The 16,735-nt window shown below is 40.1% G+C and overlaps 1 protein-coding gene across 9 annotated transcripts in view; it reads left to right on the top strand.

Moving 5' to 3' along the window:
- Positions 1–8,448, top strand: part of B3GALT1 (beta-1,3-galactosyltransferase 1) — a 107,435-nt gene extending 98,987 nt beyond the window's left edge. For 7 of the 9 annotated variants that reach the window (XM_082657820.1, XM_082657821.1, XM_082657822.1 and 4 more), the window contains one exon: positions 5,275–8,448. In XM_082657820.1, coding sequence (XP_082513946.1) covers positions 5,504–6,484 — 981 coding nt within the window. In that variant the 5' untranslated portion in view covers positions 5,275–5,503 and the 3' untranslated portion in view covers positions 6,485–8,448. The remainder of the gene's footprint in view (positions 1–5,274) is intronic. The other 2 variants (XM_082657824.1, XM_082657823.1) reach the window with 1 other exon arrangement.
- The last annotated feature ends 8,287 nt before the right edge of the window (positions 8,449–16,735 follow it).

Below are 16,735 nucleotides of genomic sequence, written 5' to 3'. Positions count from 1 at the left end.
AAAAAATAAATTACTCAAAATAAGACTATCCAGGATGCGATTTCTAGGAGAAACATGTGCTTCTCAAATTGAAAATTCTGCCCCATTAACTTTCTGAAAGGTGAAGGTGCATGGTTACCGAAGGTGTTCTGTGAATGAGGTAATCTGCAATACAGTAAGGCCCCCGGGTGGAGGGGGTGGGTGGAATCTTTTAATTATTCTAGTTGAATGTTGCTTTCTTTTTTTTTTTTAACATGTTTATTGCAGTATAATTGCTTTACAATGGTGTGTTAGTTTCTGCTTTATAACAAAGTGAATCAGCTATACATATACATATGTTCCCACATCTCTTCCCTCTTGTGTCTCCCTCCCTCCCACCCTCCCTATCCCACCCCTCTAGGTGGTCACAAAGCACCGAGCTGATCTCCCTGTGCTATGTGGCTGCTTCCCACTAGCTATCTATTCTACGTTTGGTAGTGTATATATGTCCATGCAACTCTCTCACTTTGTCCCAGCTTACCCTTCCCCCTCCCCATGTCCTCAAGTCCATTCTCTAGTAGGTCTGTGTCTTTATTCCCATCTTACCCCTAGGTTCTTCATGACCTTTTTCTTTTTCTTAGATTCCATATATATGTGTTAGCATACGGTATTTGTTTTTCTCTTTCTGACTTACTTCACTCTGTATGACAGTCTCTAGCTCCATCCACCTCACTACAAATAACTCAATTTCGTTTCTTTTTATGGCTGAGTAATATTCCATTGTATATATGTGCCACATCTTCTTTTTCCATTCATCCGATGATGGACACTTAGGTTGCTTCCATGTCCTGGCTATTGTAAATAGAGCTGCAATGAACATTTTGGTACATGACTCTTTTTGAATTATGGTTTTCTCAGGGTATACGCCCAGCAGTGGGATTGCTGGGTCATATGGTAGTTCTATTTTCAGTTTTTTAAGGAACCTCCATACTGTTCTCCATAGTGGCTGTATCAATTTATGTTCCCACCAACAGTGCAAGAGTGTGGAGGGATTTGTCTTTAATGGATGACAAGTTAATGTGTCATCAGCGTCTGCAGTTGTGGTAGGGCTGCTAAAAGGAATAACAAATGTTTTGTGTTTCGCTTTCTACTTTACTGATACATTAACGTGTCTGTTAAACAGGGTTTTTTGTTTCAATCTTGTAAAACTAAACGAACCCTCTGGAGAATTCTGCTGTGTGACACTCAGCTTCTTCCCCAGAACTTTTCATCTGATGAATTTTCTTAGATTTTCGGTGCACCTTTGTCGTTGAGTTTTCCAGGAAGAAGATAGAGTTCTCTAGCAAGAAAATCTGTACCGTGTAGTCACTAACCCAAAAAACTGACAGCAATCCTATGTATCTAGAAGGATTGATCAATGTATGTGCCTGGATCCCAAATCATGAACTGATGGACTGACAGAATCCCCTCGCCACATTAGAACTTGCTCTTTGTATCCTAATACCATCCATCTGTATTACACTCTTTCCCCGGAAACTCAAACAATTAATACCTTTAACGTATTTGGAAGTAAAGCAGATGTTACTTTTGCCCTTATTTTATACCCAAGGCTGCTAAGGCACAGAAAGCCACACAGCCAGTTACTCAAGGAGTAAAACAAGGACATCTGGCCCATTACCATCTACTTAATCCAACATATATGAAATTACTCATTAGCATTAAATGCACCAAGCTACTCTCTCCTGTCTTGACTTATGTTACTGTTTCTGGTCCAGAGGTCTATTTTTGTGCTTGTTTGGCCACCTGAGAAGTTTGTTTGGTTGTGAGCAAAAAGGACGTTTCTGAGCACCCCGTGCTGCGGGTCCACATTATCCTTGGCCGCTCTTCAGATTCTGCCTGGTTCCTGTTCCCATTTCAAATCCTCTCTTTTATTGGTGACCAAGATGTAACACTGTGCCTACTTTTGTTCTCGTCTGAAAAATAAGTCAATAGAGAGAGTGATTCTTTCAGTGTGTGACTGTGTGTGTGTGTGTGTGTGTTTTGCAGGACGTCAGAGAAAGGGAATTGCAGTGTTTCTGAACCATTTCAATTTCTAAAGCTCTCCCCCACCCCCAGCATCTTCAGGCTTTAATGTGCTCTTTGCAAATCATCATTTTTTGATGACCAAGGATCCCTTCAGAATTGGTGTAGTGCGGTGGGTAGCAAACCAAAAACTAGAAAAAAATTCAAGCAATGGACACACATCTAAGAAAATAAACCTATGGATCCTGGGAGACTAGCAGCCTGAGATAATCCCTTCCACCCTGGGCTTTCTCATGCAAGATTTTGCCTGTTGTCCTAACAGGCCTTAGGAAACTTGGGATGATTACTTACCTGGTCACTCACCTGTTGTGTGATCTTGAACAAGCTACTTATTATCTCTAAGTTTCCATTCTCTCATCTGTAAAATGGAGAAAATATCTCCCTTGTAAAACCGTGAGGAACGAAACTCTGTAAAATCCATGACGTTGAATACAGCGCATAGCACAGTGCCTGGTGCACTATACACATTTTTAAATGAGACCTACAGTAACAATGGTAAGAAGTATCATGTTTGTTAGCTGTCTAGGGAAGAATGCTCATTCTTCTGTGAAAAGGGTTTGTAAATACATATACTTGATTCGTGCTCTCACCTATTCCTCTCATAGTTCTCCCTCTTTTAGCTCTTTTTAAATTGCCCAGCTGCCTGTGTTTATGGAGTCCCTTCTCCTGGAAAACCATACAGAAAGTTATCAGATAAAACAAATTTTTGCTTATTCTTCTGGGGCACAGAGCTATGGGAGATAGATATCCTTAATATGGAAAAATGAACTACTATTGAAAATCAGTGGACAGGATTTGGGGAAGGTAAAATCCTCCCTTACGCCCTTTAGTTTGCAAAGATGGGTAACCAGCTCCTCGGCTAAGAATAGTTTCTGAGCACCAATCACCATCTGCCCCCTACCTGTCTCCACAGCCACCACCCCATCGCCCTGTCTTCTTCCCTTACTCTACAGCCCTGGCACACACTAGGCTCTCTCATGTTATGCCTTTGCATATGCTGGTCCCTCTGCCTGGAATGCCCGACCCTCATCCCGATAATTCCTAGATGTCCTTGAAGATTCAGCTTAGATAACTTCTATGAACTTTCCATGGCATTGTCCCCAAGGCAACCTCATTGTTAGACTCTGGGAGCGGATGGAGCGTGGGACTCACACTGCAATTTAGGAGAATGGTCCCTTTGGAGAAGCACTCTGCACAGTCTGCAGGACCATCCCTAGTTCTCCCATGCCCTGTCCACCAGCCCACCTCTCCTGTGTACTCCATTAGCCTTACGATGAAAATGTTTATCCCACTGTTTTAATCATTCGCTTGACGTCTTTCCTCCTAGACTGTGAGTTCCTTGAGGAGGCGTATGCGTTCTGTTTCTGTTTTTCCAATACGTTGCAGCACGCCCTTAACCCCCAATTGATAGCCTGATTAGTGGCTCCAGAAGAGAACTTGGTAGAAGCCCCTTCCAGGTGCTGCTTTTGGGGAGCCCCTTCACGGTTCAGTGATGGGTGGCTCACAGTTTAGTAGGAAAGTGTGAAAGGTGACAAGGGCTATATGATGATAAAGGTAGGCTCATAAGAATCAGATCCTAGGCTAGGACAATGGTGGAGAAAGTTTGGTTTCTAGTACCATCTTGAGACTCACTCACGTCCCTTTGGCATTCAAATGGAGTCGATGTCTGTGTATCCCAAGGTGAGAAACCCTTTTCTAAACTCTCTGTTGCTGATTTCTCACACTTCCTTTGGCTTACTGCTTAAAGTTTCAGAGCTTGCTGCACAGCACACCCTTTTTATCTTTAGAGCAGAAATTCCCTCCAGAAGACCAAGGATACCGGAGCCTATATTTAGAGAGTACTTAATATGGGTCGGATGAAGGCCTGACTATGCCTAGAGTCATGCTGCTTGAAGCCATTCTAATATTCATTTAGTTAGAACCATAACTGTGCTGAGTTATGGCTGGTCTCATACGGATCATATATTCACAGTCAGTGCTTGGCTTAGACAAGAAGATGTGTATTACCTCTGCTGTTGCCCATCATGTCTTTTCATTTCATTATGACTATTGTGCTTGGAAACACGATTTTCAATCTGTAATCCCAGTTAAATTCTTTCAACACAGTGTATACATTTAAGTGCATAGTTTTCTTTAAAGCAGACTTTGGTGAAACTGATATCCATTATCTGCTATCTCTGTCCTCCAAGACACATTTTGCACATTTTGATCTAAGAAGGAAGAGATAATTTTTTACATGAATGGTTGTCGTAACCTGGCATATATTTTTGACTGACACGATAGCAGCAGAAGTTCTAGAAAGGATTACGGTTCTGAAGGACAACTTTTTCATTTGAACATCAGTTAAAGTGCTCTGTCACATCTCCGTTGAATTTGTGGCCCCCAACCTCAATGGTCTCCCTTATTATACTCCTGCCATGTTTACAGGCAAGTGTAACTAAGTAAAAAGAATTAAAAGAGGACAGTATAATTTCACCAAAGGAACATAAGGGTGAATTGCTGAAAACCACAAAAAGCGATACCATTTAGATCAGCTCCAAAATGAATGCTGCCCACTCTCTGAAGGACAGCAGGGCCATGGTCTCCATGCATGAGGGGTAAGGATATTCTCCATACAAAGCATTACAGAAAACTGAGAATGAGGAACTAACATTTGTGAGAGCCAAAATAAGGAAAAAAGTGAGAAAAGTTGGGAATTACTTCTAAGTCAAAGCCAAGGAAGACAATTTCAGCAAAGATTTTCCAGTGGTGATCGACACATTTTCAAGAACGGGGCTAGAGAAAACGAGGAGATGTTGAGAACTGATGACTTCATCAGAATCAAGCAAACCAAAACTTAGACTTGAGAAAAATGGAAGATATGAGGCCATGGGTGACATTTTCCTGGTTGAAAGAAGACTTTAGCATCAGAAAGTATTGATATTTAACTGCAAAGAAGGCCTCTTGTGAAGAGGGGGCATCTTTTTTAAAATTACGAATATTCAGTTTCCTTCATGGTTCATCTATAGTTTATAATGTATTTGCTGATACCATGGAGCTATGAATATCTGTAAACAACTCCTATCAAGGGAAGAAAGGTAGAATGCTTGTGTCAGGGAGTTGTCAATACTGATGGAAATGAATGCCTGTGTTTATTTTAATCAGCATGGGTAATCCTTATACCCTTATTATGTTTATTTGAGGATGTGAAATGACTAAGTAAATCTGAATGACAACTGTACTTTGATTTTGCAGAGTTAAGAGGAAGATTTATGAGACATGGACCCTTGTATCAGATTTGGAGAAAAGTAGAGTGAATACAGAGGTGCCAGATGGCCACTGAGACCCATGGACAGTCCTGTACTCACGCTTCTCTGTCGAACTTTAAGATTTACTAGTAATATGCTACCTTTGCCAAATGAAAAGAAACTAATGCCGAGAAGGCATACTCTTCAATATTGGGAATAGACGTGCTCTCAAGACAATGGCTTCAAAGGTCTCCTGTTTATACGTTTTGACAGTCGTGTGCTGGGCCAGCGCTCTCTGGTACTTGAGTGTCACTCGCCCTACTTCTTCCTACACTGGCTCTAAGCCATTCAGCCATCTAACAGTTGCCAGGAAAAACTTCACCTTTGGCAACATAAGAACTCGACCTATAAACCCCCATTCTTTTGAATTTCTTATAAATGAGCCCAACAAGTGTGAGAAAAACATTCCTTTCCTCGTTATCCTCATCAGCACCACCCATAAGGAATTCGATGCCCGGCAGGCGATCCGAGAGACCTGGGGGGATGAGAACAACTTTAAAGGGATCAAGATAGCCACTCTCTTCCTCCTGGGCAAGAACGCTGATCCCGTTCTCAATCAGATGGTGGAGCAAGAAAGCCAGATCTTTCACGACATTATCGTGGAGGACTTCATTGATTCCTACCATAACCTTACCCTCAAAACCTTAATGGGGATGAGGTGGGTGGCCACTTTTTGTTCAAAAGCCAAGTACGTCATGAAAACAGACAGCGACATTTTTGTCAACATGGACAACCTTATTTATAAACTACTAAAACCGTCCACCAAGCCAAGAAGAAGGTATTTTACTGGCTATGTCATCAACGGAGGGCCAATCCGAGACGTCCGCAGTAAGTGGTATATGCCTAGGGACTTGTACCCTGACAGTAACTACCCACCCTTCTGCTCGGGGACCGGCTATATCTTTTCAGCTGATGTGGCTGAACTCATTTACAAGACCTCCCTCCACACCAGGCTGCTTCACCTGGAAGATGTATATGTGGGACTGTGTCTTCGAAAGCTGGGCATCCATCCTTTCCAGAACAGTGGCTTCAATCACTGGAAAATGGCCTACAGTTTGTGTAGGTATCGCCGAGTTATCACCGTGCATCAGATCTCTCCAGAAGAAATGCACAGAATCTGGAATGACATGTCAAGCAAGAAACATCTCAGATGTTAGGATTTTTACCAATGTAAATACGTTCCTTTTCTTTTTTAAGAAATGAGGCCTAGGGTGTAGGTATTTTACAGGTGTCACCAGAGGAAATGAACTGGTGAAGGGGTTTTGTAAAAAGTGTTTTTCTTCCCACTCCTAGTTCCTTTCTTGGATTGCCAATTTACGCGTGTTAAGCTCTGCTCATAGAAATAATACATGCGTTAAAAGCACCAGATTTCATTCTCAGGTCCTGAAGTATTGCATTTATCTCAAAAAGCAACTTCCTAACAACTGCTAGGATTTACATACTGTGCATCTGAGATAAAAATCTGGTTCTGGGAAACTAGAACTCACGGTAATGTCTTCATATCCTCTCCGCAAAAGTAAATAAGTAAATAACACTTTTTCAAAAACAATTCAGAAATAATGCACAGTCAGGGAGACACACTGGATGTGATTATTAATATTGTGTGTGCTGTTACATTGAATTTCTACATATATTGCCATGTAATGTGTACAGTATTTGCAGTTCCACTAAGAAATGAACTTAGGACTGGCAGGGAGGCTGCAGTTAAATAAATGGGAATTTAAACTTGAGAATTAAATATTCTGTATGTTTGGAAGACAACTCTGCTTGCTCATCCAAGGATTAAACCTGGTCAGCGGGTAGAATGTATATAAAATGCTACGTAACAAAATAAACTGGAGAATTTTTTTTTCCTGCTCTTTCAGAACAAACATTACCTCCAAGGAGATTTTGCCAAATGTAATCTCACCTGCTTCCCTCCATACAATGTCACTAAATACATTTCACACTTTCTGGCTCAGGCAGATACATGTATAGAAATAAGTTGGTAGGAGGCCAGAAGGACAGTATGTCACATGGAGAAAAATATAAATTTATGTGTGCGTTACAATTAACAAAAGCTTGGCACTAGTGTCAGATGCCCCTTCCGTACCTTTGCAAAGCACATGAGAAACTATTTGAACAGGGAGCGATGTTACTGAAGGATTTAGCCCTGCTTTTGATAGATGTAATCTCTCTCACATCTGAAACATCCAAGTACCTCTAACAGCAATGCTGTTTGGGGGTGTTCTGCAAGCTCTGTTATTGAGGTTTATAGGAAGGAAGGGTGGGGAAGCTTGGGTTCAGGTTCTATTGCTGCCATCGTGTGGGTCACTTAAGCAGGCATCCTCACTTTGCTGTGCTTCCGTTTGCTCATTTATAAAACGGCTGGAAAAAACACCTACCTCGCAGGTGCTGTGAGAGAAAATCACATTTGCTAAGTATTTTGGGATCCTTGGTTTAAAAGGTGCTACATAATGCAGTGTATCATGCATTATGCTAAATGCTAAAATAATTACATAATTACAGTGATGGTCATCACTAGTAACATCATCTTAACAAAATATCTGTCAAAATACAGATCAGATATGAACTATCAGTGCACCTGATTCTTCTAAGATTTTGACTTTTCCTTCAATATGTTAGGTGTTTGGAGAAGTTTCCATTTCTCTGTCATTTCTTCAGGTTTCAATGAATAAGTTACTACTTCAGTGAATTGCCTTGATATCCCAGGCTGCTGAAAGGGAAGGCAGCTGCCTTTCTTTGGGGAGGAGCCTCTGGCTGGGGGTATATTACAGTCATTGAAGCACACGCTTTGCAAAATGTATCACATCAACTTAGATCTCAGGAAACATTTGATCTGAATTCTCAGTAAGAACTTTGAGGCCTGGTAGAGCTAGTCCACCTCTGGCAGAAGAAGAATAGACACTCAGCAAACCCACACATTGCACACTTCTACCATTCATTAGAAAACTTCTGTTTTCACTCAGAGAAAGCTCCCCAACTCAAAGAGTGTATCTTTTTTTTTTTTAACCTGACCTTTGCAAGCCCCCCTAGGAGTTGATAGCAAACAAGTAGATGAAATGTACGAATGGAAGTCATGGCTTATATCTTGAAAACACCGGATCTCTTATCTCCAGCCCAAGAGAACCCAATAGGAGATAGGCCTTTCCTTCCCTTAATACGTCGTCATCTCAAGTCAGTAGGACTGCTGAGTTAAATTAGAAAATAGCATTAGGTATCCTGGAGAAAGATGGATCAGCATAAGGTGAGCCACCCTCCAACCCCCAACTCTCAACTGCTGTGCATTCCAATCGCTGGAAAAGTCTCATGACTTTGAACTTGGTTTGCCTGTCAATCATGTAGTCGAGTCAAGGCTCAGTGTCATACCAACATCTTGCGTCTACCTTATGCTCAGTCGAGCCACTTTCGGTGTCAAGGAATTGCACAGTATAAACATCATATGTGTACATCTGCGAGTCGTTTTATATGTCTGTGTGTGAGTAAATTATGAATAGAGCCCTCATCTTTAAAAGGGGCAAAAATCAGAGAATCATGTCTTACAGAACTATTTCCTAACTTTTTTATGCTAGATAGTACCCATGTGACAAACATATAAATATTCATCAAAGACCATATGTATATATTTTTCAAGGCATTTTTTTCCTTCTCCCCAGCTGTACGTATTGCTAGAAGCAGCTTGCTATGTACATTTTCTTCTGCATGGAGCTTGGTGAGGCAAGGCCACTTGTCCGGTGTTTCAATAGCCTAAAGCATGTTTGCCCTTTGTTTTTTGAATGTTCCAAAAACGTTTAAGTCAAGCGATGAGGAAAAAGCTCTAATTTTCTACTTTTGTTAATTTTATGACACTGGCCAAATAGTGATTTGTTAAGCCATTTTTTAATTGATTATCATTTCTTTGACATAAAATAGTGTTTCGGATAGCATTTTACCAGGAGTCATTCAGACAATTTTTACAAAAACCTGCTGACTGTCCCTCTGCCTGTTTTGTTCATTATGCCTTGGATAACAAAAGGTATCAATACTTCGTGTCTGTACTCTTAAATTTTCATTTAAAGTTTTATTTTGGGGGGAAAAAAAAAAGCTTTTTATCTTTGGTGACTAGTTTGCGTGGCTTTGTGTCTCTTGTATTGGAGCAAATGCCAGTTTCAATATATATTATTGTATTTTTATTGTATTTTTAAATAACCAGAATAAAAAAATGAAGGTCATTTTCAATTTGGAATAAATTCAGAAGAACAAAACCCCTTTGTGTGATATGATATGGGGAAAAGAAACTCTTTACAGAGAAGCTAAGGAAGGAGTTTTTTCAATCAAATCTCTTCTATCAAAAGACAATGGAATATTTACATAAAGCATCTGGGATTCATTTTCTACCTTTCCTAATATGTGGGTTTAGGGGGGATTGATTATGTCATTTCTTCTGTAAAGGTGAAGATAGTTTTTATAAGCAACAGAGTAACTTGTGAATGAAAGAAGTAATTTACTAGAAACGCTTGATGATAATTGAAATTTAGGCATATTGTTATATATGAATGATTGTATTTATGTATTTATTTGTCAAAATTGTACATACTATTTCATCCACCGTACTTGTCTGTAAAAGTGCACTCTCCAGGTTTGTAGTACTACTTAGGGTTACATGGGTTGCCAGTCAAGCTGCTAACCAGAATACTATTTTTTGTATCAATGTTATAAAACTGAAAAATGACAAATAGATGCTGAAAATGTCTTTACATTCAGTTTCTTCACCTTCCTCGTGAAGTGTAAACTGTTGATTGAAAGCACGATGCTAATGTATAAGCCCATCTGTCATGAGGAAGATTATGGTTCCCTAAAGCTGATTTTTTAAACCACTGGGACAAATAAACAGAAGGAGAACATATTTTCCACTTGGCTCTTTTCTGAAAGGATCTCTTTGGTGAGATGTGATTACTGAAATTAGCTGATGCTCTGTCGTATTATTAACCTTCCCCATAACCTCAGTATAGGTGACAGTTCAAACCATTTGGAGCTCATCCGCAAGAGCCCAGGGCAACTTAACAGTCAACTCAGAGATGACATGGTTTAGTAGACTATGGGCTACTCCAGGATTTAGGAAACTATTATCTCCCTTGCCCTTTGGTGGCCTCATGAAAGTCTCTGTGTTGAATTTTATGGGTGAACATGCCAAGAAATTCCAATCCAGAGAGCATTATACTGATAATGTATGGTGAACTAGGATATGTCAAATCTAAGGCAAAAGTGTCATTCTTATGTTTCACCCACATGTATCCTTTGGAATACTTCATACTCTTTTAAAAGTTTGATGGGACTGGAAAAGTGCTATTCAGGCATTCTTTACAGCTGACAAGTAGATGCTGATTGCTGATGCCTCACTTTGCAAGCAAGAGACTAATAGCTCTTTAAGAGACAAAAGTTCCTTTCATTATCAATCTGATCTAGCTAAATAGGTCTTCACTTTTTAATGGATATTAAACTTTGGATCTACTAACCCTGTACCTCGGAGTTCAAAAGGTGAAGTCCATCAGGTAAGCTGAAACGTGAGTAGAACGATGAAAACATGAAATAGATTTGTATTCAATGTGACTTTTTAAAAGGACCGACATCAAGAGCAGTGTTCTAAAAGTATGGTCTCAGACGGGGAACATCAGTGTCAAGTGAGAATTTATTAGAAACGCAAATTCTTAGGCTCCACCAGAAACTTGGGGGTGTGGCTCAGCGTTCTATTTTAACAAGCTTTTACGTGATTTTCTTGCCCCTTAAAGTTGAGAACACTGATCAGGAGCAGGGGTTGGCAAACCACACTCTGAACCACATCTTTCTAAGAATGGATTCACAATGAACATTTGCAATGACTTAAAGATAGGAGACACTAACGTTGAATTCCGACTAAGCAAAATATTATCCCAACAGGAAGAATTCTGCTTTTCTCATTAGTAGATGTGTATTGCAAAAAACAAAATTGTACTTAATTATTATTTTATTATATTTTGAACCCATCGATACAGAAACTGCCAACATTTGTACTTTCCTGTATCTTCAACTTTGCCTGTTGGCCTGCAAGCTTAAAATATTTATTATCTGGTCCTTTACAGGAAAAGTTTGGCAACCGCTGATTTAGAGAAACAGGAAAACATCTGAAGAAGCTGCTACATATGAAATTCCTCCACTTGTCAATGAAAAGTCACATCAGTAAAGCATCCTGGAATTGTCTCCATGCAACCAGGGAGATGACAATAGAGTTATGATAATGAATTGCATTAAAAACCGACAGCTGCATATATTTTTAAACTATTTCATTTGTCTCTCTCATAGTGATTTTTTTTAAATGATAAAAGCTTGATTCTAATTGTAACAATTACCCAAAGCTTAATTAATATATTGCTTAAAGATGTGTGGGTAGTAGACCTAAGAGGGTGGGTTTCATATATAGCTCGATTATCATAATTACAAGCATTCTATTTTCTCATTTACTTAATTGATTGTTATAGCTTTCCAGATGAATTCATGCTGCTGAAAGAGAATTGAATACATTGCTGAGAGGAAAAAAAAACAGAAATGGGGCTGTTTAGAAAAGCAAGGTGTCCCAGAATATAATCTATGTGAGCATGAAAAATTGCCCTCGATAATATTCCCTTACCTCTTTGGTTAAAAGAGGCATTTTTGTGAAATGAAAAAGAAATGAAATGAACAAGTATTACTGATTCAACTACATGTACAATAACAGAGGCTCCACTGTCTCTTCAGCCAGAGGTGCCTAGCACTCAAGAAGAATTTTCCATTTAGTTTTCCTTATAGAATCTATTAGTTTGGTACACTGTGTCAACTGTTTGTTATGCCTCTTGCAATGACCTCAGTCCTCACCTGGAGGGAGCATGGCATGAGAGGTGATTTATTCTCTCTCTGAGGTTTATTCCAGAGCACTTCCTCAGCAGTGGCTGCCTGATATGGCAGGCTGGGAAGACTTACGTGTGGGCGTTTTGTGATGAAGACTGTTTTTCAGCAGAGACAAGATGACCTCACCGAGCATGAGGTGAGGAAAAAGAAAACATTGGAGACTTTCTCCCATTGCAAAGCCTTAAATTTTCAGTGCCCATTACCCTGTTTTGTCATTGTCTTTGTTGTTGTTTATTCCTAACAATAGCCCCCATGAGGTAGATGCTGCTGTTACCTCAATTGACAGATTAGGAAACTGAGGCAACAAAGAATTTCATAACTTTCAGGGCAAACTCAGGTCCTCTGGCTCTAAGAGCCATATTCTTAACCAACACAGCTGCATCTCAAAGGTAAGAACATATACACCCACACATACCCACGTCTTATGCAACACAGTGTAATTTTTTAAATTTGTTTTCAGATTGGAACTTCCCCCCCTTTCTTATTTTGTTATGATTTACATACTTTAAAATTTACCCTTTTGAAGCGTACAGTTAGTTTTAACAAATGCATATGTTCCAGTAACCACAATCATAGTCAAGACATAGAACAGTTCCATCACCTCCCCCACAAATTCTCTCACACCTCTTCATAATCAGCCCCCTTCTCTACCCTCTGGCTATCACTGATCTGTTTCCAAACTTCTGTTTTACATGAGATTTGCATCTTATTCAGTAGCCACCATATAGATGTTTAATGTTTGTTGTCAATCGTGCTTTTTTCTAAGGTAATGTGTTTGTCAGTTCACATTCTCTTGTGTATCAACTTAATTTTTTTGCCTGTTTGTTTTGCTTTGCTTACTTTTGCTTTAAAAAAAGGTTTCGTTTAGAAAAAGTTTCTTCGGATAACCCATTATGACAACTTAGTACAAAGAAAAGGAAAAATCTGAAAAGGAAGACAATGGAAAAAGACAACACATCTTAAGATAATAGTTAAACAACATGAAAGTACAGGTAAAAGATTCAGGAATTTTAAAATAAACCACCATTGGTTTGATAATATCCAAATCTAATGAATATTAATAAGAAGGTGCAAGTCAAAAATCTATAACCCCACTCACTCTGATCTAACCTAACTCACTGGGAACTTTAATAGAGCTTCTGTCCTTCAGAGCTCACACACACATTTCTCTGGAGTAGAAAGAACGATCTATAAGCTCAGTTATACTTTTTCCCCTCTTGGAAGCAAAGGACCCTCTGGAGAGGCATCCATCACTTGCGAGCTCATTAAGAAGGCAAGCGCTCTCTGCACTCGGGGATTTGTCTCAAACCACACTCAGACGAGCTCTGCTTCTGTACCTGCCTGTGCTTCCTTTCTATGGATTTCTTCAACGTATGCTAGTTCACATTTCCTTTAGGAAAAGGTAACTTCACCACTACAAGCTTCTCTTCAGACTTCCTTGGCAGAAGTATCTGAGTTAACTGGAAAGCATGCCATTGGTAACAATGTGCCCCTCCGTCTGGGAGGCCATCCAAGCTACAGGCAGCATGGGTGTGGGAGAGAAACAGGAGACTGGAGCACACAGGCCAGCATGAAGGACATGTATGCTCTACAGCAATGCTTCTCAGACGGTAACGTGCCTAGTGATTACCTGGGAATCTTGCTAAAATGCAGATTAATAGTTCGGGGTATAACCCAAGGTTCTTATTTTCTTATAAGCTCTCAGACAATGCTGATACTGTTCGTACACGGACTGCCCTTAGTAGCAAGACTCTAGGATTCAAGGTACCAGCAGTCAATAAGCATTTGTGGGGCTTCCCTGGTGGCACAGTAGTTAAGAATCTGCCTGCCAATGCAGGGGACATGGGTTCGAGCCCTGGTCCAGGAAGATACGACATGGCACGGAGCAACTAAACCCGTGCGCCACAACTACTGAGCCTGCGCTCTAGAGCCCGCAAGCCACAACTACTGAAGCCCACGCGCCTAGAGCCCGTGCTCCACAACAAGAGAAGCCACCACAATGAGAAACCCACGCACCGCAATGAAGAGTAGCCCCCGCTCGATGCAACTAGAGAAAGCCCATGTGCAGCAACGAATACCCAATGCAGCCAAAAAAAAAAAAGTCAATTTATTTTAAAAAAAATAAGCCTCTGTTATGGACTGCACTAGGGGCCTTTGTGTATATTGCCTCTAAATCTTCACAAAAACTTGTTGGAAGGTGTTAAAGATTGAGTGAGGTTTGACTCTCTGGTATAATCTTAGGTTAGAAACTCATTCTTCTTACTTCTTTTATATAGTTTTTCTCTAAGTCCTTATGGGAGAAGGTTGAGGTCCTAGAGAAAGCAATACACCCAAGAAACAAAAACAATGGGAAGCAAAATACCACACTATTATTTCGCTGGTACAGTGCCCAGTAGCCCAATACAGGATTCTATCTTAAAACCAAGTTGCAACTGATAACTTAGGTCCAGATCAAAGATGGCTTCATCTGCTCACCAACCACCAAATGCTTACCAAGCCTAAGGAGAAGGATACTATCCCGCAGGTAGAGGAGAAAGAGGAAAGCACGTACGGCCAGGCTACAGGGCTCCTGGTACTGGAGCATAGAGACAACAGGAACAGAAGAAAAGCAGCAGAGAGAGAAACACACACGTATGTCATCTGCCAATAAACAGTGACCCCCAAACAGGCATAAATGTGGCCTAACCATCATCTTGGAATATGGCCATTCAGAGGACCAGTGTTTAGGGTGAGAGGAAGGAAGTTTTTCTGGCATGGGATCAGAAGCTAGGTGGTCCCTCCTAAGTAAGGAATCCAGCATTTATTATTGGTACCACTTTGGAGATGAGGAATCCAGGAGTCAAAGTAAGAGACTTCTCCTGGGTCCAAAATTGGTAACCAGAAAGATAGTATTCAAACTCTAGGTCTTTTGACTGGAGTCCAAATGCTTTTTTCCATTATATCATACTCTTTTCTATTCCATTTGCAATTTTGGAAACAAAAGAGGGGGAAACCCTGGTTTTAAAGGTTAGACGTAGCATTATATCCAAGACCAAAAGGGCAGTCAGTGCTTGAAGTGCTTGAAAGTCAGTATATCAAAAAGACCCAGAGTCCAGATATGCAGCCCAAAGAGTATGCAGATAGCTGAGAAAATAGCCTCAGAATCTAGGCAAGAGTCAGAGAAATAGGTTCAGAACATCCATCAGAATTACTTAATATTAAGTGGCAAAAAACAGAGAAGCAGATTTTTCAGGCAGAAACTCTCATCCAGGGATACTTTTAACTGCCATGTCTTGGGTTGGCTACAGGTTTCTCAGAGGGAGGGCTGTAACTCTGCTTTGAATCTGGAGGCGACCTAGATCAGATGCAGCCACAAATCACATAAATGTTTTCCAACAAGAACACTAAGCACACTTTGCAAAGGCTTTGCATGTGCTTTTTTATTTCCAAGTTAAACGGAGGGAGGAGAAAATGACTCTAAAGTGACAAAGGAGAAGTCAGCAACAGAGACAATGAGGACTTTGAAAGGAGACCAGGAGCAAAGAGCAGGAAGAAAGGGAAGAGAAGAGAAAGCAGTTAACTCAGGTGAGGTGGAAGGTTGGGGAAGGGTCACACCTGTTTTCATTTTATGTTGACCAATGCTTCTTTGCTTTTGCTTTCGCTTTTGCTTTTGCTTTTGTGAAAAGTATCTAAGTGTCATAGATTTCGATCCATTTTCCAGCAAATTCTCTTGCAGCTAGAGAAGTAAAGAAAAAGGAGGGGAGCAGGGAGGCTCCCCAGAGGCAGTTTGCAATCGTGCTTTTTTCTAAGGTAATGTGTTTGTCGGTTCACATTCTCTTGTGTATCAGCTTGATTTTTTGCTTGTTTGTTTGTTTTGCTTTGCTTACTTTTGCTTTAAAATTATGCTCATTTCTGATGCCCATACCAGAAATGCTACATTCTTTTGCATTAAATTTTGTAGGATTGCTATGGACTGGATCACAGAAATTAGACCTGCTTGGATTTCCATGGGCCTGGATTAAATATTAAGTGAAATACCTAACATTTTAAGTAGAGAAAGAGATGGTTAGATATTTTTTTCTCCACACTAGAAAGCAGGTATAATGTAGAGCAACCTAGGTTTAAAGTCAATATAAAGAGATTCACATTAAGTTTCTGATAAACTATAAAACCAATTTTAGTTGAGAAAGCTGTCATTTTGCTTCCTTACCCTTGGGGAGAGGCAGAATGTTGATGGAAGTCCATGAAGGCATATTCATTGATTCAACCATTCACTCAATGTATATTCCTTGAAGGCTGACTAGGAACCAGATGCACTGTTAGCACAAAGTGTTATACATTTTAGGAGCGGATTTTCCAATATTCTTTCAAAGCTAAAGCTTCTTTGTTACTCAGAATCAGAATATGCTTAGAATTCCTAATCCCTGGTTACCTTAGTAGGAGATCCTTCACTTTAGAAGGACTTGTGATCCCATGATCATCAAGGCAGAATTGTTTATAGCTTGGTTTGTGGATTCAGCATTATGAAT

Source organism: Grampus griseus, assembly GCF_964374135.1.
Source record: "Grampus griseus genome assembly, chromosome: 7".
NCBI lineage: Eukaryota > Metazoa > Chordata > Mammalia > Artiodactyla > Delphinidae > Grampus > Grampus griseus.
Note: the sequence above shows the minus strand (reverse complement) of the source record. Positions and strands in the feature narration are given on the sequence as shown.